The sequence below is a fragment of the Alligator sinensis genome, unplaced genomic scaffold (genome assembly GCF_000455745.1).
Source record: "Alligator sinensis unplaced genomic scaffold, ASM45574v1 scaffold814_1, whole genome shotgun sequence".
Taxonomy (NCBI): domain Eukaryota; kingdom Metazoa; phylum Chordata; order Crocodylia; family Alligatoridae; genus Alligator; species Alligator sinensis.
In genome coordinates this window covers 612,434-634,965 of record NW_005842352.1, presented here as the reverse complement: position 1 = coordinate 634,965, position 22,532 = coordinate 612,434, and the positions used below count along the sequence as shown (strand labels likewise).

Genomic DNA, 22,532 nt, shown 5'->3' with positions numbered 1-22,532 from the left:
ATTCGTCAATATCTGTAACAATTGATTTTTAAATAGTCTGAAAAAAAGCGTATTAAATTTGTTTCTACAGAAATATTCTATTTTGCATTTATTCATGAGACAATGTTACCGCAATGTTTATAATAGCAATATGATTATGTAAAATGGTATCAGACACTCAATATTTCCCACGTGTCCTGGGAAACTAGATATTTTACTACATATTTTGATATACAGATCAATACCTCTATTTTTTCACTTAAGCCAACATTTATTAAGCATGGAGAAAATTACAGTTACTTCCCTGCTCTGTCTCATCCATGTCCTGCCTTGACCTGCCTCCTTTTCCTTACACTGGAGGTTGGGGCTGCTGGAATAGGCAGCAGCAGAGCCTCATCCACCAGCCGCCTGCTGGTAGCATTCCCTTGCACTGGGACAATTCTCCACTTGGCATTTCTAGCTGCTTGGAATCCACTATGCATTACTAACATGGAACAAGGTGTCCTCAGAAGATGAAACTCCAGCCCACCAGATGTTGCTGTCAGAAGCAATGTACAATCTTTGCTAGTTTGCACAGTTACTTCTATGCTTAAAAAAACAAAAAAAGCAAAAATGCCCCTCCTCATACTCTAAGGGGCTGATCAAAGAATTCATTGAAATTAATGACTCCGATTGCCTTTTGTGACTTTAGCTCATGCCTTATGGCCTTTGGCATAAAGAAGGGGAGTACATCTGAATGCAAACTTTGGTTAGACCTCCACTTTACATCCAGTTTCTCCTCCAGTAAACCTGCAAGTAACTTTTATACTTTTTACTGACATTATGAATGCCTAATGATATTTGAAATGCCTGCAAGATACTATGCTTTTGCATTAAGTCCCACAACTTCCTTGTGCAAGGAATGGTGTTTACCAATAGTTGTTTGATTTCAGGTGACTGTTTTTGGCTTTACAAATGCAGAAGTTATTTCAATAGTACAAATCTTGCTGATTGGGCTCTTTAGGTCTTTTTCAGGCCCTAACTATGGGACCAATATCACTAAATTCATGGCAGCAACAGTGATGGAGAGAGGTCAAAGAGCATTATGGGAATGCTCCACCAATCCCTTAATTTCCTACACAAGTGTCTCCGATGCTGCTGATATTTATCCCAATAATTATAAAAGGGTTAAGACAGAACCAAAACCCACCTGTCTGCCATCATCAGAAGCAATCAGCTTGAATAAAGACATGGAAATATAATGAAAAAACGGAATAGAGATATTACGGCAAGTTTATAATCCAAGAGTGCACTGCCTGCCAATCACTACATGAATGATAGTACAGACTGCTCCTGCATGGTATAAACCAGATACTAAATTATACCCTTGCAGCACACACAGTGCATGGAAGGAGCAGAAATGGATAATTTCTGTCCCCAGACTAAGCAAAGGTAAAGGCTGTGCATCATAGCTGGGGGAGCCTATGCAGATTCCCAGTCGCTGATATAGTCTGGTTGCTTACATAGGGTAGCAACTTGTATCACTAGTTTTCTTTATGGCTGAGGACATATTAGTAGTGTCTTTGGGCTCACCTTTCTGCTTCCAGGAGGAAAGTGAGGGTCAGCTGCAGAGGCTGCTGCATTTGTGCTTGAACAAAGCTATACCTACAAGTACCGAGAAGGCTGAGCCACTTCTGGCATGCATACTACTAACTGCTGCTGAGGCAGGACCTGCATGTGCCCTGAATTTCATGACCCCTTCCCCGTCTAGAGTGAGCTTCCTTTATATGATGTGTTATGCCATGTAGTAGTGCCAGTGTGCAGGCTGCACAAGGCTAGACACCACCTCATATGATTACTTCTGACTAAGCAGGTCAAGAGACTAGGACTTGCCATGGTAAGCTCAGAGGTGACCTAACATGCTGGCACTGAATGGCAATGATTTTGGCAATTGAGTGCAAATGGTGAAACATGATGCTTTGCTCCTCAAACAACCAGGAATATAATATACTATCCATTTCTGTATACACTCTACCTCATTAGAATGGATTCCACAGACCAGACTATGTTAGTGCTTTCAACAGCACCCACTACAAGAGTATCTGAATACTTTGGGTGCCTGTACATGAGTCGGGAGGCTGCTTCGACACACTGTAATAACAGTGTATTGGAGCAGACTCAGTCGAGTCTCCTGGAGCATTGTAATTACCAGCCTCCATGTTTCCTTGTGCTTCAAAATGGCTGGGGGGGGACTTTAACTAAAGCTCATTTGACGAACTTTAGAAAAAGCACCCCCACTGCCATGTTGAAGCCCAGAGAGACTGATACACAAGACGCTCCAGATGCTTTAATTAGAGCGGCGCTCAAAGCCACTCTAATTAAAGTACACCCCTCCCCCACCCACAAGGTATGTGTAAGAATGCCCTGTATCACCTACCTATATACCTTAGCTGTCCTAGTTCTGCAGGGATGTTCCACTTGTTTTTTGTGAGAATCAAAACAAAACAGAATCCCAAAAGGATCCTTGTCTTTGAGTTCCTCATTTCCTCTCTCTCTCATTTTTGCAATTTGTTATAAACAATTCAAATGTTACACATAATAATGCATGTGTGGCAAAGTGGGAGGTCCCCAACCAGCCACAGTGCTGATCACCCACCACCACTGGGCACACCACCTACCTCTCTCACCTGTCATACCTTGCTGTTAAGTAATTAGTTGGTAACGAGGTGGGAGGCTGCCCTTTGAGGGCCTGGATATCTAAGGGCCAAAAGTACATGCTCCTACCACCCCTTAACCTGTCCCATGCCTCACAGATGTAGCTCACAGCTGTACTAAGCTCCGGCCTGAGGCCGAGCCCAACTCGTCACAGTATTGAGTTTCTTTCACTGTGCCCTGCTCAGGCTACACTCATACTGCCTCCTTCTCACAAAGACCTCTCACTCTCCACCACCTCTCACCTGGGCTCTTTCATCCCACCCTTCCTGGGCCTCACACGTACTGCCCCTTCTCTCCTGAGGACCACATTCACTCTGCCCTCACCCACAGGGTCCTCAGGCTTCCTACTCTTCACTCCCCGGCCAGTAAGCGTGCAGCCTTTTGGGCATCTCCCACTACCCTCCTCTGAGTGAGCGCTGGGCAGTTCGCTAAATGCTGTGCTGACTTTGCCACTGGTCTCATAGCTGGGTAACTCCCCCAGCTGCTCTCCATCAAGGGGCTGATGGCTCATCCCCTATTCTCCTTACGGCTTCTCCTCTGCTGCCCTCCGATCAGCCTCTGGCCCACCTATGGCCTCAGGTGCCCTAAGGCTTACCTGGACCTAACTCAGGCCCCCATGCTAGCAGGACCTACCCTCAAGCCCCCTGCTCACAGGGACACAACTTGCGCCCCTTACTTGCAGGGCCATATCTCATGCCCCCGTGTTTGCAGGGCCCCACAATTACCACTCTCTACTCACCCCTCTCTCCAGGGCTTCACGACTGCCACTCTCGTGCAGGCCTTCAGGTGCCCCTCTGCACCCCACTGCACACTGCCCACACTCTGGGGCCCCACTACCCACACTGTGGTGTCTTGCACCCCGCAGGGCTCAGGTGTCACACCTGGGCGTGCCTGGCCCTCTACTGCCTCTGGTGTTAAATAACCCACCCAAAAGCAGGGACTGGGGTTAAGGAGCCCCTCCTTACCTTTCACCAGGGAGGTAACTGGCCTGGCATTTCCTGGGGGCTCCTGCACCACTAGGAGCCCAGCCAGGCCACCCTTCCCCAGCTGGATGCAGTTTCAAGTCATGCCCAGGACCAAGAGCCTCCTGCCCTTACCTCCTAGCTGTTCTCAGAGGAGCAGCTCCTCCAGGAAACATTGCTTCCTCGGTGTCTGGCAGTGAACTGCTGCCCCCAGCCCTGCTGGTCTAGGGCTTAAAATGGCCACTTATCAGGACTGGGCTGCACCTGCCTGCAGCCTGACCCAGGTCTTAAAATGGCAGAGCACTTAAGATGCTCTGGCCCCTACCTTCTCCTTTACAATATTTAGCAGGGAAGGCTTCTGCCTGCTGCTCATAAAAAACAGGCTCCCCCAGAGCCTGTGATAGTCCTAAAAGTGGTGAGTACCCCACTGGTGCTCCACCACAGCATGTAAGTAATATTCTGACTGAAGAGGAAAAGGGATTTTTGTGTTAATCTCGTACACAAGGGGATTGGTGTGAATTTTCAGATTAAATCGGTGCTTGAGTCAGAAGGAAAGACTCCTAATTCCTTTCAAACTTAAAAGAGGATTGGCCTTACTCCCAGATGATCATAGCCCATTGTCCATTCAGCGAGGCTTGATTAAAACATCTGTATAGCCTGACACTGCCTTGATCACAAGCAGCTGTAATCAGGGCTGCCAGCTAGAAGGAGCTAGGCAGAAAGTTTGCAGGATCAGATTTAAGTTAAGGGTTGAACTCCACTGTATTGTTTGGTCTTTATTCCTCTCCAGGAAAAAACTAATTATGGAAACAAAGCCTCCCTTTTCCTAGCACATAGGTGGTATGGATTTTAGTTCTCAACAGAGTAATCACAACTCACCAACTGGTAACCCTGTATAAATGTCAATGAAGAAACCAGGCCTTTGACTTCCACAGAGTGTTGAAAATTCATCTATAATAAGAAAACAAGATCACTCAAATTATCTCAATTTTTTCATGCAAGGCTAAATTTCCCCCTTTTCCTGTACTTGGATAGGCACATGCACAAACACATACAGAAATACATGAAAACATAACCGTCTCCCCTTAACTTTATAATAGGTTGCATGGTTATAAATTTTATAATAGCTAGTATGGTTATAAACATTTTCAAATTAAAAACCTACCTGTGCTAGGAATAGGGCACTGCTCACAAGGCTTATTCCATGCTCTCCCAATGTTGTAGGAACAGCAGCACATTTTCTTGGTCATGTTAAAGAGAAGCTCTCCATCGCAGGTTTGATTGTCTGCATAATAATTTCTGTAGCAGAGACTCCTTCTCATATCTGCAATAAAAAACCAAAAACATATGACAGTACCATGTTTTAAGAGCTCTGCTGAAACATACGACAAAGCTCGTATGACAGTACGAGGTCATATTTATTAGTCACCTCATACTTATTAGTTACCTCCTTTCCCAAACACACTGAGAATATTACTAGGTTAGAAGACCACAACTTTTAAACACCTGACTTCTGTAGCTCTCCCCAGAGGTTGCTGAAGACAGGTTTTTCTCTAGCATTTTACAACCTTGCTAGAAGTGACTCCTAAAACCTATGAAAAACTTGAAATGTTGGGTCAAATATGTTCTCTCAGCTGTCTAATAGCTCCACAGTAAAGCGTTACCATCTACACATGCACCCCTATTAGACCAGAGAAAACTAATTAACTATACTGTGGGATAGTATTGCCTGACAAGTACTATCTTATGGCAGAGTTTTTTACTCTGCTGCAATGCGTGTGTAGACGGTGACCAGGGCTGGATGGGGCACAAGGGTGCTACAGTGCGGGGGCTGCCTGCCGGCTAGCCCCACACTGTAGCATCCTTGTGCTCCAGCCCCTCCACAGCACATTGAGCCAAAGGGGAGCAGCTCCAGGCTGGCAGGCTGAACCCCCCAGTCCCCTGCCAGCCAGGACTGCACCGCCCCAGGTCAATATGCTACAGTCGTGGAAGCAAAATTAAACACTGCACCTAGCAACAATAATATCATGTGAAGATATGCCCATTGAAACTCAACTCCAAAAGCTTCAAAAGGGTGGTGTGATGCCAGTAGAAGGAGACCCATGGCTCCTTGGCTCCTCTTCTCTTGAGGAGCAGCTGTAATCAGGGATGCCAGCTAGAAGGAGCTAGGCAGAAAGTTTGCAGGATCAGATTTAAGTACCGTGTAAATAACTGCCACAGGGCATTATAATATTGCAGGTCATCATTTTTCAGGGACCATTTTGAAAAGAGATGCATTCAGGATGTTATTGTGCATAGCCCCGGAATTAGGATAGAAAGGTCACAAAACCTTTCAGAGCAAAGGCTGAACACAGTAACAATCCTTGAGCAAAAGCACCAATTGAATCACAGACTCTTAATGAAGCATCGCCATCACTCAGCTCCAGAGCATGAGAAATACAGGACAAGGTCTAGCCATGTGCTGTCCTCTACAATGTGATGGTTAACAGTGCCTAGGCAAGCTCTGCTGGGATGCTGTCTACTGTGCTGCCTCTATGGCAGCCAGTGATTTTTCAAGCCACAGACTGGCTTGTGTTATACAAAAACAGTTTATCTTTTGAGGCCTGGTCCTACTCCCACTGAAGTCAATGGGAGTTCTGCCACTGACTTCACTGGAAGAAGAATAAGCCTGTGATGCTCAGACATTCCAGCCTGAAAACATTATAGCCGTCCATCAATTTTTACAATAATGCCCAGTGGAGAGGCTCTGTGCATAGATCAATAACATGATATGGCCCAAAGTACCCATGAAATATCACTCTTGCCAAAGGATTAAAATGGAAAATTCATTCCACATGAAGAGCAAATATAACACCTTTTTACTGTGGTTGGAAGGAAACAGTAACATTGTTTTGCCAATCTAAACAGACTACACTGATTGTGAGTTGTTTTCTAATAAACCTCTGACAAAAACCTTAGTTTACTTAATGAAAATAAAGAAAGAGACTAGACCCTCAGTTACACGGACATTGCCAGAACTACATTTGATTCGTGACTGTTCTTCTGTGTAGCTTACTCAGTGGAGCCATTTACACTAGCTGCTGCCCTGGCACAAAGTGTAAAGGCAAAATCTTAAAAAAAAAAAAAAAAAAAAACCTCTTACCCATACAGTTGTTGCCACCATTGACTTGCATGTAGTCAGGAGGACAGATACAGGTGTAGTTTCCAACAGTGTTATAACAAGTGCCAGGTCCACAAATTCCAGGTGTTTCACATTCATTGACATCTAATAAGAAAACCAAAAGTCATTACATAACCACAGTTTATATCAGTCTCAATTGTGTTGAGACACTAGTAAATTTGGGTTAAGATGGCCCAGCAGTTTTTGGGGCAAGAATATACTGCTAAGACTACTTAATGGTGTGGGTCAGGATGGGCAGAGAGTGTATAGGAGAGGGAGTAATACCATGAATAGTCATCTCCACAGGTTAGCCAAAAGGCCTTACAGCTAAGGTGGGGCTTGGGCTGTTAGTAGATTCAAAGGGATGGGCCAGTGACAGCCAATTTCCTCTAAACTTCTGCCCCAGCAGTCATCTTTGGAGATGCTCTAAAATCAGGTAGAAATCACATCCATGTCTCCTCTCTAGGTACCAATCACCCCTTATGACAAGAGAACCCAGGGAAGATAAGAGTCCCAGTAAACTAGCAGGAGTAAGCCTGACAGAGCCGAAGTCACCTTATCTTATCTTAAACAAAACTGATTTAGTGAATTTTGATTCGATGGGCTAGAGATGGTAGAATAGTTGTGCTCAGCAAATGGGGCAACAATTACATCAAAAGTCTCCAAGCAAAGGGAGAAAGTAAAAGATGTATACTTGAAAATTGCTTAAACAGCCTTGCTCATTTTAAACAATACTGGGCCATCAACAGAGAAAGATCTGTACGGACAAGTAGACTTATATCTTCTCTCCACTTAACAGGAAGCCTGTTAACAAGTTGAGCTGCATGTATACAGTCCTGCATGAAAAGTCTTTCTGCTTGATTTTTAGCCTGTAAGCTCTTTGTGGCATGAATCTTCTTATATTTACCTAGCCTTAGCACATCACAGCCATTATGGAAAACTAATAATAGTACTAATGGTCTGAGAAGCTTAATATACTCTGAACAATGGAAAAGTAGGCATCAGGTTTGGGGATTTTGTCAAAATTTGATACAAAATGCAACCTATAGGCTTCATGGGATAAGTACATAGCATGATGCACTAAATGCATGCTACCTACTCACTGTGGAGAATGAAGGCTGCAATACTAGAAATATTTTCAGTTAGAGACTCAAGCTTTAGATTGGAAAAAGACAGACAATGAGCTGCACTTAAAAGAGGATGATGCCATTTCCACCTGCCCAACAAACCCAAGCAGCCATCTGTTTGTTTGTTTGTTTTATTGCTTAGTCAAGGTAAATAATTACACTGTCTACCAAAGAACTGCTATTTCTTAGAGTTAGCTGGTAAATCAGAAGACGTTAGACAAAAAGTTATAAAAATTTCCACCAAGTCAAAAAGGAGTTCTTTATTAACAAATACCGTGATGGAAAATTTTTGACCAGCTCTACTTTCTCTGCATTTACACATCTTGTTTTGGCAGAACTGATTGATTTTGATGGATGTTGAGTTGTCAACACTTTGTATGAAATAACTGCCAATGCTGGGTAAATCCAAGGACCACATACCATCACATACTCTAGTGTCTTCATTTAAATAGTAGCCAGATGGACACTGACATTGGAAGCTTCCAAACGTATTGATACATTTTCCTCCTTGGCAAAGTCCAGGTAGTTCTTGACACTCATCAATATCTAGAAAAGTGAAAACGCCAGTATGATTATATGGCAAAAAGAGTCTATTTCACCAAAGAATTTTGTCATTGTAGACATGTAAAATATTTAAATGATAAGTATTACCCTCCAATATAACTGTAATCGGGTTTGGTCGGAATCCTTCCCCTCCAGGGCACAGAACCTTATACTCAGCTGAAAACAAAAAAGATTTTATGAATTTTCAAAACAATAATATTTGAACTTGGAAATCTTATTCCTGGGAACTTAAATTTAAGGGGCATAAAACAGCCTCAGCAAAATAAGGTGTCACCTATTAATATAACATTGAGTATTGCTTTCCCCACTAGATAGTACAGTTTTACCTGCAATAGCACAATTATGCAGGGACAAATACAATGTTCTTTTTGCTGATCTTATGTCAATTCCAAAATATTTTGTATTGTGAGTGGTATAATAATAAGATACTGCAGTACATGTATATACACAGCATGTGGTAATACTAGAACTGTGCTATCCAGAGTAAGTAGAGAAAATAAGCAAAATATATTGTTACCTCTAATGATGTTAAGTCAACTTACTTGAGTTCACAGCTGGGCAATGTTCACAAGGAATTCCCCAAGCTTTTCCCAGGGAACAGCAGCAGGATGCTTTGGAAACACCAACCCCAATTTCATTGCTGCAGAAGGTACCTCCATTATCTCCTCGTGTTTTAACTTCCAAGTAGCAGTTGCCAGAACGGGTATCTATTCAAAATATACACCAAGCCAAACATTATATCGCAGGGGAGGGTTGACTTCTTTACTTTCTTTCCCTTTCTACCCCCAAGGCTCATTTATCACCTTTTCTCTATCTTACACTTAGACTGTTAGCATCTTGGGGGAAAGACCAGTTATTTGTTTGTGTTTAAGCAGCACTTAGCACGATGGGATCCTGGTCCATGTCTGGTAATCCTAGGAGCTATGGTAATACAAAATAATAATAAAAAATAATGACACTAGTTTCAGTGCTGTGGAAGTTATCCTTGCAAGATAATACAGGGTTTTACTTGAAGTATTAGGATCACTTCCATCCACAGAGGCCATTTGTGTTAGAACTGGTGTTAGAACACCAGTAACTGGGGAAAATGTTTCTCTTTAAGTCCTCCCATGGAAACCAGTGAGACTGCTTAAAGACTAAGGACTTTCTCAGCTTGAATAGAAGTGTTACATTTGCTGTAACACTCATTTAGGTGCATATTTTCATTTATACTTGTCTCTCCCCATCTCCCTGAACCCTGGCCCTAATTCTAGGAACTGCTACTTTCATATGACTTTGATGTTAATGTAATATAGATAAATACCCATTTATTAAATTAATATATTTGGGAAGTAAGATGCATGCGACTTTGAAGACCATCTCTCCTTCCCGCACTGACCTCTTAAACAATTCAGAACCAAGGAGTACCAGACAAGTACTGGATGGTTGGGGTCTAACTCTCACAAGAACATTTCCCTTGGTCATGACAGTATGGTTTGGCCAGCTGTACCTACAGTCAGGTCTGAGGGAGTGTTGTTGGCTTTATGCCACACTTTTGGGTTCTTTCAATCCTGGGACCAGATGGAGGCTTGTTTGGGCTTCATGCAATTTAAAGCAGCCTCATGGCTTCTCCAATTTGTGCACAGCTGCATCATACACTGCAGGGGCGCTTGGCAGTAGGGGAGGGCTCCAGTGCAGCAGTACTCTAGCTATACTCCCTTTCCTTCCACCAACTTAAAGCAGGGGCAGTAGGATGGGAGTCGGAGAGTCCTCCCAAACAGCTATACACCATCTGGTGGACTGCCTCAGCCAGCTGTTACCATTATGATCTATTTGTGACACTACTTCTCAATAATAAAGAAAATGATATCTTACCAACACAGCCAACACGGGTTGGATTCAGCTCAAAATCAGGGGGACACTCACAGGTGTAACTGCCTGGGGTATTGACACATGTGCCACTGATACAGGTTGTAGGGTCTGTACATTCATTAACATCTGCAACAATAAAAGCAGGGCAGTTAGAAAATACCCCAGTATAACACATAAGCCAACAATATGCTATGTGTCAGTCTGTCAGACTCAGGAAATCGCGATACTATGGCTTATCATGTGTTGTATCTTAGTCATTCTCCAGACAGCTGCAAAGTACCACTGAAACTTTAGAAACAGATGTGTTATCCTGATATGCAGTCGACATTTCATGGAGAAATACTTCATTTTCATCAGAAAAGAATAATTCTATGAAAAGAAATGCAGTGAGAATTGCATGTGTTGTTCAAAAAATATTATCAGTTAAAAACATTTAGGAGCACTTGTACTTTATGTTACTGTGAACAGAAAGTGTAGCACACAGCAGATCTCTTCCAGTTGATGTGGAAGGAAAGACACAATGCCTCTGTTCTGTTTCCTTTTCTTCTCTTGACCCAGTGGAACCTTGGGCATCCACTGCTTAGCCACGCACAGGTTGGGAGGATGACTACACAAGCCCCCAAGTTAGGCAAAGTATTTGCATGAAATTTCCTGCTGACTCTTTTGTGCCATTTTGCTGTTTTGCACTGAAGCATCCAGGACAATTCTATGTTTTCTTTATAATCTAACACAGCACCAGCTTTGCCAAAAGACTAGGCCAAGATAACAACAGCTACGTTAAAAACAATGACATTTAAAATGAATCTTTACCTGTGCAGTTACCACCGCTTCTGTCTAATTCATAGCCCGTCTCACACTCACATCGGAATAGACCAGGGAGGTTATGACAAGTTCCATAGACGCAGATCTTAGAAAGGGTACACTCATCAATATCTTTAAGAAAAAAAAACATATGGGGAAAAACAAATTCCATTAAATTTTCACTATACAGAGAAATGAAATCTTGCATGAATCAGCATTCAGAAAACTAAACATGGAACTGAAGGCTGGCTGTTTCTGTATACTCCATAAAATATGTTTTAGATTTGAAATAATAATATATAAATTTACATTTGGAACCTAAAGGATCCAATCTAGAACCCCTAACTCAGGCAAAAAACTCTCACTGGAGGCACTGGGAGTTGTGCCAGAACTAATCTGAACCCTAATTGTGGGTTCTCCTGAGGAATAGTGAATTTTAACACGGAAACAAATATGCCTTAGAGAAGTGAAATTCAACTCTATGCCAATGGACAGTACCAGGAGGGGATGACTTCAGTGAATCACAGGCCCTACTATGAGGGTGAATTTCACCTTATTCAGGTTTATTGCATCCAACACATTTTAGACAGACTGTATTCATTTTCTGGGACTAACTACTACAGGTATTTTGCCTGAGTAAGGACTGCAGCATCAAACTCAATGTTTACAGAATACTGTATGAACTGCATAATGAACTACAAACTCAATCCAGTAACAAGAGCTCGTGTTTACAAAGGACTTGAAAATGCTTCTATGGTTAGTATACATAGCAGAGACATCAAGAGAAGGCTGTTGTAGCAACAGAAGAGAGGCACTATATGAGCTATTAAATGTAAGTTTTAAGATTATTTTGGTTGAAAGTAAATGGCTTCATAGATAAAACATTAAGAAATCAATTTTTGTTTTAATATACATGGACTTCCAACTCTCACAATTTATGCCTTATACTTTATTAGTAAAAAAATAATACATGGAACACTTTTGGGTAGCAAAAGTACACAATCCTATTTATGGTCTTCTTATGAATGTCATCCAATACCTGTGTCTATAATACATTCAAACTAGTTGAGTTTAAAGATCTCAGTATTGGAGAAAATATACATTTATTTATAGATCTGAGCATATAATTTACTAATTGATTTTGTCTTTGTTTTCTATTAGTTAACACATTGTAAAATTCTAGCATTTTTGTACTCCCAGTTAATTTAGATTTTTTCATATTTCCCCTTCTCCCACCTTTTGAGTGACTTGCAGAATATCGACTGTTTACAAGGCAAGGTATTGCTCTGACTTCTGACTTCAGGACTTAACTAACCAACTAGTGCAATGCAGACTGTGGATCTCAAATACATCATTTGAAACATACTTGGAGTAAATATTCACACATCTAATCTTTATATTCCTATTTCACATGCATTTCAAACTCCTGAACTCTCATACATAAGGGTTGCAAACTGCTGAGTGGCAACTCACTTTCAAAACTCAGCAGATGCTGATGGGAACTTTTTTCCACTGGGTTTGCTACAATCTCGTTGTCTCATCTTTCTAAACTGTACCTTTCCTTACATTGGATAATTATGACTTTGTATAATCACAGTTCATAGAAGTTGCTCAGAACGCTTCATCAGCTACCAAATCAATAATTCATAATAGATTTGGGGTCTGATCCAAAGCCTAGTGAAATCAGTGGGGGGGGGTCTTTATATTGACTTCTGCAGCCTTGTTTCCCATATATTAGTCTTCCTATATATTAGAGACAATATTATGATCGTTTCTGCTAAAGTGACATGAATTGAATAACAAACCAAGGAAAATGGCCTAGATGATAATCCATCACGGTGGAAGAGACTCTTCAAAGAACTTCTCTCACTCTCCGGAGCTGGCTGAGAGCTCTGGAGCTCTGAGACAAAATTAGTATCTGGACACAAACAGAAAAACATGACATTCTACCCTTGCCTGTATTTCTTTTGACCAATGTGTTTTCCACCAGTTAACATAACTGCAACTGATTGTAACATTTTTCAAAAATAAAGTGTTAAGACAGAATTTGCAGAGTGTTGTTTAAAGCTTACAGTGAATTACCTTCACATGCTTTCCTATCCGGACTTGGCAAAAATCCCATATCACATTCACAGCGATATCCTCCAGGGACATTGAGGCACTGCCCATTTTCACAGAGGTTCAGGTTTTCTGAGCATTCATCAAGATCTGTAACAGAAAGAGGAATTGCATTTTACTGTGAATACGTCTCACTAACAATTGATCAGCTAAGATAAATTGTGATTGCTCACTGAAAAATGAGTCTAGTTAAATGTTTAGCTTGTCATACTAAAAGGCTAGGGGCAGTTTTTCACTTTGAAAATATGATTTGTAATAAAATAAAGCAGCAGCAAAAGGTAAAAACTGTTAAAAGTAGTTAAATCTAATAACAAGTGCAGGGAGTGGAGTCATTTAAACTTAGAGCCAAATTTAGACATGATAATAAAATTCACATGCTCTCATCATTATGGTTTGTATTACGGCAGAGCCTTGAGGCCCCAAATGAGATCAGGGGTCTCCTGTGGTAGGTGTTGTCCAGCATACAAACAAATGGTAAGAGAGACTCACTGCTTCACTGAGCTTTTATTCTAAACAGACAATACAGACAGAGTGGGAGGAGAAACAGACAAGAGGGGTGAAGTGGCCTATTCCAGGTCACACCGTTGTATGGCTGGACTATACGGCTGTTGAGAAATAAATTGGCCCCTTTCTCTAGTTGACATTTTACACATCACATGTGCTGCAATGGAGCACAGCTGGAAGTCTCAGTGTAAAAATCTAGGACTGAGAAAGCAAAAGCACCCCAGATCAAGACTGATGCTGCATGCCTTGGCAGAAGGCTTCCACAACACTTGTCTGCTCCAGTTTGGGTTCTACCCACTTTTCAAATTCCTAAGTAATAAACAAGATAAACATCAGAGTCCAATCAAAATGTGGGAACTTAATAAATGCTTGTTTTTAAAACAAAAAGGATATTGCAGTCCATAAGCTTTTCAAAATAAAGAACTTACGTATTGAAAATAAAACAGTTGTACATTATGAAGGCCATTTGAGAAGCAGAATCAGATTTGAAAATTGTATACAGTGCAAGAAACAGAGTTCTAGTGTTTATTCATACAACTGAATAATTCAAATATAATTTACTTTAAATCAGCTGGGGCAGATTACCAGTTGGAATAAACCAGTGTAGTCAACAGGGAGGTACTGATTTACACCAACTGAGGATCTGCCCAATTAAGCATCTCTTTTAGGGCTCTATTTTGTTGTGCATCACTGTAGAATAACTTTGGCATAAAATCTATAACAGGAGCCGACAAAATATGGCCCATGGGCTGGATCCGGCCTGTCAGGCCATTCTATCCAGCCCGCAGGGCCCCTAAAAAATTTAGAAAATGTATATGTATCTGCTCCTGGCTGCCCGTCAATGATGACAGGAGCCAGGGGTTCTAGGATCTAGGGGAAGCCACTAGGATTCACCAGTAAGGCCAGCCCATCCCTGCCCTGCCCCCAGCCCTCTCCCACTCCCTCTCCCCTGAGCTGCATCACAGGACCAGGGGGCTCATGCCAGTACCCCAGGGCCAGGAGCAGGAGGTGGCAGGTGTATGGGGGGGGTCTGATCACAAGATGGCAACCAAGGGTGGGGCACCTGTCAAGGGATGGGGCAACCAATGCAGCCCTTGACAGCTTGCCTAAACGCGGTAAATGGCCCTCCGCCTGAAATAATTGCTCACTCCAATCTATAACAATAATCAAAATCCTTAGTGCAAAAGCAAAGTTACTAGTGACAACTTTTATATGAGCTAATTTGCTCTTCAATGCAGAAAACTCTCAAGGTGGGGAACATCACCAAACAAATTTATAGTCTATATCATTAGGATTCAGAAGTAGCTGCTTGTTATATTTCAGCACTGTATCCTGAGACCATAATCCAGATGATGCAGAAAAAGGACAGTGAACATATGCTAACTTCTGGAAGGCAAACATATTCCTAGGCAACTGTATGAAGGAATATAAACAGATGTGCCTCATTACTCAAGTGTCATGTGGGTGGCCTATAATCTGGTTTATTAATTGGTCCAATCACAGCACCAAGCACTGTTTTAATAAGTTTGCCACCCACCTTTATTAACAAGCAACACTCATAGAAACCTTTCACAGGGAAAAATGCCATTGAGTTTCATTGGCCAGCCTTTTCATAACAAATGATGTTATGTTACATGAAATGGGAGACTGTGACGCAATATCTCAGGATATACCTTAACATAAGACTGGAAAGATTCAAAACAAACATTTTTGTCTTCAGGCTAACGCTTCCTTACTTCAATTAAATGGGAGGCTTCCTGGAGCCCAGAAAGACTGCGGCATCAGGGCTTTAGGATTGTAAAATTTTGGATCAGCACTTGAAATTAAATTATGCTACATGTAAGAAAAAGGTAAATTTTCCCTACAACTAACCACTTCAGATGCTTGCTTGGGCATTTCATTCCAGTACTTGCTCACTTCAAACTCACCTGTACAAGTGAAGCCATCTCCTGTGTAACCTTCTTTACAAAGGCAACGGTAAGAGCCCAGGGTGTTCTTGCAATCAGCATGTGGGCTGCAGTTGTGTGTTCCATTGGAGCATTCATCCAAATCTTTAAATATAAAAGACAGTCATATTGGTAAAAAACAGTTGCAATGGAACCTTTAAGATACTCAGTATATGGCACAGAAAAACTCTATTCTGAATATCTTTCATAATAAAAACAATGCACTATGTGGTTTGTTTTGTTTTTTGTTGGTTTTTTTAAATTTGACATGTTTTTTATGAGCTCTTTTATTCAGACAGCAAGAAAAACAACACATATAATGTATCACTGGATATTCTAGATTACCACATTCAGTGGTCTGGACTGGACGCCAACTGTTCTGTTCTCAAAGAGCAAAGATTCGGGACATGACGGAAGTAATCCAGGCCAGGATTAAGCCCACCAATTACTACCCCATGGTCCTAGCCCATGTGGGTACTAACGATGCGGCCAGGAGAACCCCCGATCACCTGATGATGGACTACAGTGCTCTGGGAGGTGTGCTGAGGAAGTTCGGTGCACAGGTGGTATTCTCGTCCATCCTACCAGTGAACAGACGTGGAAGACGGCATGAGAACTGCATTAGAGAGACCAACTGTAAGAATACACGAAACTTACCTGAGCATGTGACACCACTTCCAACCCAACCTAAGCTGCAACTGCATTTGAAACTTCCTGCTGTGTTTGTGCATATGGCATGTCTGTCACAGTTATGGGCTCCAATTTCACACTCGTTGATATCTGCAATGACACAGGCAGTTTTGAAAGAGTCTGTATGTCAAGGTTTTCTCACATTCAGCAAAATTGATGCACAGAACACTACAAATTAGCTCTATAAATGTGACCAAAGGTTTGAGTTTTTTTCAAGACATGTAAAAAATAGGTGCAAAAGAAACAGACCAATGACAAAGAAGAACTACTTAATAGCTTGTGGGTTTCAAACATGCACTGTCCTATTGTTTTCTATACTCTTCTTTGAGAGTTACTTTAAGCAGTACTTTTGCAGAATAGTATAACATATTCTAAAGTCCCAATTAAGATCCATACCATAAGGAGAAAAATCAACGCATTAAGATTTCCACTTTTTCCCTGTATGCTCCAGGAAGAGTAAGTTCGCAAGTCTCCAAGATGAAGAGGCATACCAGCCACAGGGAGCTCTAAGACTGAAGTAGATGCTCTACATTTTGGATCCTATGTTCTCCAACAGCCTTGGAAATCCCTTGGGCCAAACCTGCTTATTCAGAGCTGGTATATGACAAAGAATTTGGTCCCTGCATTAGAGAGATACTAACATAATTTACCAGGCTACCACTTACAGCAGAGCCTTCCAAACTGTGTGCCGCGACACATTAGTGTGTCGGCGGCAGTGTGTAGGTGTGTCGCGTGAAATGCAGAAAATTTTGTGGAAGGGCACCGCGGAGCTCCCTTACTCGCGTCTGCTTCCCTTGGCCCCTCCCCCAGAACTGAATTACTGTGTCACGAAATGATGCATGTCTAAAAAGTGTGTCACCAACATGAAAAGTTTGGAAAGCTCTGACTTACAGGGTCATACCTTAGACTGTTCTTAGTTTACCTAAGGAGTGAGATGCAAAGCTTGCTTTCTACTGTTGCCATCTAACCATAGGACCTCCTTTTTGCCTAAGGGCTGCTTTAAATTGCAACAGAGCCCCTTCCTCCACCAAGGAACCAATATGGAATGCAGCAATATGCTCAGAGCTCTACAATACCAGTGGGGTTGGTGGTTTATACCAGTTCTTCACCACATTAATTCCTCCCCTTGCCAGGCATGTCACCAACCAAACAATACAGCCAGGCTTTGCACTGCCAGAGGGGACCAAAGCAGAGGGTGGGGGAAGGGGAGGTTGTTAGGAACTGTTCCAAGGTATTTAGTCTTAATGTGAAGGTTGATGGAAGTAAAACTTGCTCTTGAAGCAAGTTATTTCTTAAGAACTCAAGAAACCTGAACAAAGCGGAGGAGAGAAAAGCATCCTTGAAGGCAGCAGATGCCATCCATCCAAACCCTCAAAGTATGCAACCTTGTCAGCACATTCCACTTCAGTGTTTGGTATTTTCACCTTAATTTTGATTCTTGGACAGTGTCAAAATATATAGGCAGAAGAATAAACCAAGCACAGCTCTTTTATGTTAGGAAACAAATTCATGCTTCATATAAGCACCTGGAGAATGTATAAACTCAAAGATACTGTGTTCAGAAATTGTCTTGGTAGCTACAACAAATGCTGCAGAAATTCTACACATACGAGCCATAGATTTTACAGCCTTTGCTGTAACCTAGCACTCTCTAACTGTGTTTTGGTTTGCTTCCATACACGGGTAGTATATTGTCTAGCATCACTTCAAATCTCTTATGAGTTTTTGTCATTTGTTACTAGGCTTTTTGCTCCCTTTACTGTTGTATTTGGTTAAATCACACTATTCTGCAGAATACCCAATGGAAAGGAAAACCTAAGGTACAAACTTGGTATGATCCAACATACACGGAGCCCAATTCCTTCTCTCTTGGAGAAATGATTGAGCAAAGGCATGGAGCATTGACTGGAAAGCATAGATCCCCAGCCCCAAACCTAGTGATAGTACTAATCCCACTGCATGTTATTTTTGCTTTTCTATGGAAAGCAAATGAATGGAGTTCAGGGCTCCTTTGCCCATCTGCTAGGATGAGAGAGAGGTCTGAAGCAGATGCCTAAGTGTGTACATTCCCAGTGTTTGGGCATTCCTACTGAGGTGAGTTCAAAACCTGTCTGTGCAGATCTAGGTACAGATCTGAAGCTGGCAGCCTGATTCCATCACTAATCAATCAAGACTAAGACTAGCACTCCTAGAAAACAAAGATAGGCATGCATGCTTTTTATATCTAAAATAAGAGGTCAAGAAAAGAAAAATCATAGAACATATTTGCCTTCACTACATGAAAAAAATCTGTAAGATGACAATACCACGGAGAGCAGGAAACTCATGTCAAAAGTCTTAAAGGGAGTTAAGAACATGAATTATGGCTTGCAGGACAGGGAAGGTTAGGAACTATTTCTAGAGGTCAGGTAGAGTATATATTGGTGTAAAAGAGGAAAAGAAAAACCCAACAGTTTGCACTTTAACCTTTATGGGATCTAAGAAGAAACAAGTTGTTAAACCACTGCAAATATTAAGGGTGCTCTGTATTTGCTTACATGATTCTCAGAAATATTCAAACAATTGCATGCTTCCTCATAACCTTTGGAGAACAACAAAACAACATAAAAAACCCACTTCCTTCCAGATTTTTCTGCCAAGAATTTTTAAACTACCAATAGTTATGCTACAAGTCATATAGAGAATCTTTATTATGGAAACCTGAGCAATTCAATTCAGCCCTACATCAGATGATCATGGACTCTAATAGGAGCAAGACAGGATCCACAAATGTAAAAGTAAACTATGCATCACTTCTAGCTTATCAAATTCTGCTTTATGAAGCCAAATGCTAGAAAGTGAATTTTCTTAGGATGTATCCTGATATCAGCAAATGGACACATCACATTTTTGCAGTGCCAAGGAGTTAATGGAATTATAGTAAAATGGGCCTTTCAGGTTAGTCACAACTTCAGCTGGACTTTACTACAAGGGATGTCCTGCTGGATCTAGAGGTGTCCTGCTTTTAGTTCTAAGGCTCTGATCTTGCTGGCAGCGAACATTACTGATCTTCTGGGGATCTAGTATATCTCACTGTAAACACCCTGAAGAACATGCCCTAATCCTCACACTCACTAAGGTGGGATGTCCTGACTATACTTGTCTGTTGCTACCCTTTTTGTGTCTATTCTAGGCTGGATGTCACACACTGGCAATCTCTATTGGATGAAAGTAGGATGTAAGTCATGAAAGTAAATCTATAACAAGTATGGACTTTTACAAAGGGATAAACTCCCACATTATATCATCCATTGAAATGCCTAATTATGAGCTTTGTTCCAAGCACTGAAGTCCTCACTCAGCTTTTATTCAGAAAAAAAATATGTAATTGACTTCGAATGAGTTTTGGTTGAATAAAGACAGATTAAGTACTGCAAAATGCATCTCCTAATAACATTCACCATCACAGGGATGTTAGGAGGCTTAACTCATTTATGAATGCAAAGTGCTTTCGGCTTTAGATTAAAGCTGCTACAGAAGTGAACAATATCATTCTCATCCTCATTTCAGCTTGTATTTATTTTCAAAGCCATCTGCATTTAAACACAGATTGTGTTCTGTCATAACTAATTTGGTCTCCTTGCATCCTGTGGCTGAATTATAAGCTTGACTTTATTGCATCGCAACTATTTCCAGAGCAAAAAGAAAGATCTCAGATCAAATAAAGTCCTGTCTAAAGAGGGCAGTAATTTCAGCAGAAGTTGTACCCACTTAAGTTGGGGATTAATTTGGATTTATGTTGGATTTGGATTAATTTGGATTTATGTTGCTATAAGAACTGAATTATTACTTCACAAGATAAAACAAGATGGAGAAAGGGAGCTCTGAAGGGCAAGGCTTTATTCAAACACAAATCTCTTCAATGACAGCACAGCCCAGATTCTACTATACTTAGGGTATGGATAAACAGGCCTTTTAGATGCTTTAAAGGATGAGAGAAAATTGTTCAGAGCTGTTTGAAATGTGCACTGTAAGTGTTATGTCTGCATGATCCTATAGAGACACAAGAGAGGTAAATTGCCGTAACTTTGATCCTGAGTAAACCAGGGTTAAGTTGGAGTGGTTTGGCTGTATCTGTATAACTACAAGATCATGCTGATGCAACAGTTGCTTTGTAACAGTTCACACTGTATCTTTTGGCATGGCTACAATTTTTAGGTGTGTCTATACATTCTCTCTAATAAGCAGTACCTTGCCTGCCAAATAGTTCCATCCCTTTCAAAAGCACTACTCAAAAAGTAAAGTGCTACTCAACCTGACCCAAAGAGAACACAAAATTCCCATTGACATCAGCAGAATACTCATCAGAGTGCAGAGTTGAAGTGCTCCTCTGTATAAAGTACATTTTTTGCTTAAGCTTTCTCCAGGATGAAATTTCTCCTTTATAATTAAAGCTGCTACAAGCCAACACAAGCACAGAAATTCCGATCAAAGACTGACACTACATCCTCAGTAGGTCCCACTGTGTTCCACGCTGCCGTACACATTATCTTTGTAACTGCACAGCTCCCATTAACATTAAGGGAGTTGTCTGATTACAACAGATGAGAATGCATACAATAAGTAACATGCAGATCTGATATGAAAGTCATTCCAAGCAATTCAAAGATAAATTGCCAGTTTCCATGTTTATATTGGGTCCATTAACTCTCTTTTCTAGCAAACATTTTTTTTTCAAGTATTAAGCAATAAATAAGGCATCCTCCCACCAAACAGTTGCATATTTGCAATTGTACATATACAATCATACATGTACAACTGAATGACCAAATACCCAGTTAGTATGTGCACCATCACCAAATATTATCTGAAAATTAGGGACCTAAAGCAGAGAGCAACCTTTTTTAGGGATAAGTCATTATGTCTTTACACATCCCTCTGCACATGATTAGTGTGGAAGGTACCATACTACTTCTGTTGGCAATGGTAGAAGTGGTGGAAGAAAGCTGGACTTCAGAAATATCTGCTGTTTTTTTGAAAATCTTGATCCACTATCACCCTGAGGCTAATGAACTGAAAGCCCATGAACATCCACACATTCAACTCAGAGCACTCAGCCCAGGAAAGGCCCTCTGAACTACTTACCCTTCAGATCAAGGGCTTCAAGTAGGGGCTTAAATGACCTGTAGGAGCTGATGCATGCTGTTTGAGTAGGTGAATTTAATCCAGCCTCAATCTATTGTATAAACCACTTCTGTCAATGTCTGCAAATCTCTGTACAAGCATCCTCTGACTTTTTATATGTATTTTTGGCTCTCTGAATGTTTGTCAACTTTATCAGACTGCTGTCCATCTGTATTTTGAGTTGGTGCCTCTATTCTGTGGAGCAGATCACTTGGAAATCGCATTGCACGTCTCTTCCTAAATCCCTACTTGCCTGAGATAATCTTATGTAAGAACTTCTCTTAGACCTAGCCCCATTTCTTTCCTAACTCTGGAAAGTGGTGACCTAGAAAACCTTTGCTTTCCTTTGGAAGTGGTCTTGGCATTTATTTAGTTTCTCACTATAAACATCTCCCTATTTCACATGGGGCAATTCATGTCTATCCAGAAGCAGAGTAGGTTTATGACATCAGCCATAGACACAGAGTTATTCCTGGAGAATGCAGCTTCCAGTTTTATAGGGCGTTTGTAACAACACTTTAAAGCAGGTTTAAAGTGGGTTAAATGCCTTTTGCACTGCTTTAATGGCATTGCTGTTTGCACATTCAGCAGTGTATTGAGCGTTAATTCCAGCTGCTGTAGCACATTCAGCAGCGTAATGTGCCTTAAATGATTTTGGGATGCAGCAAAAGACTTTGGGGCACTGCAAAGTAAAACAGCTCGGAGGAGTTCTAGTTTCCTACCCAAGAGCCACAGAGGGAAGCACTGGGTTCCATGCAGCTCAGGGGCTGTGCAGGCAGACCATACAGGCAGCCTGGCAGCAGCCCAGGAAGGCAGGCTCCACAGAAGGAGCAAAAAAACCAGCGAGGCTGATCTCCCCCGCCCCTGAGCTTGCCTGCCTGACCTGCACAGGGACCTAGTGCTTCCCTCCGTGGCTATGGTGCCCCCCAGGACTGCCCGAACCGGGTGCCTGCAGGCGGGGGGCACACGGGTG

The 22,532-nt window shown here is 41.6% G+C and overlaps 1 protein-coding gene across 1 annotated transcript in view; it reads right to left on the bottom strand.

Moving 5' to 3' along the window:
* The window catches only part of FBN1 (fibrillin 1), a 242,811-nt gene that overhangs the window by 46,946 nt on the left and 173,333 nt on the right, over nt 1–22,532 (bottom strand). Inside the window, 12 exon segments of the mRNA XM_014522437.2 lie at nt 4–12; nt 4,515–4,586; nt 4,801–4,959; nt 6,778–6,900; nt 8,343–8,468; nt 8,574–8,642; nt 9,029–9,193; nt 10,341–10,463; nt 11,148–11,270; nt 13,221–13,346; nt 15,689–15,811; nt 16,364–16,486. Of these exon segments, the coding sequence (XP_014377923.2) occupies nt 4–12; nt 4,515–4,586; nt 4,801–4,959; nt 6,778–6,900; nt 8,343–8,468; nt 8,574–8,642; nt 9,029–9,193; nt 10,341–10,463; nt 11,148–11,270; nt 13,221–13,346; nt 15,689–15,811; nt 16,364–16,486 (1,341 nt within the window).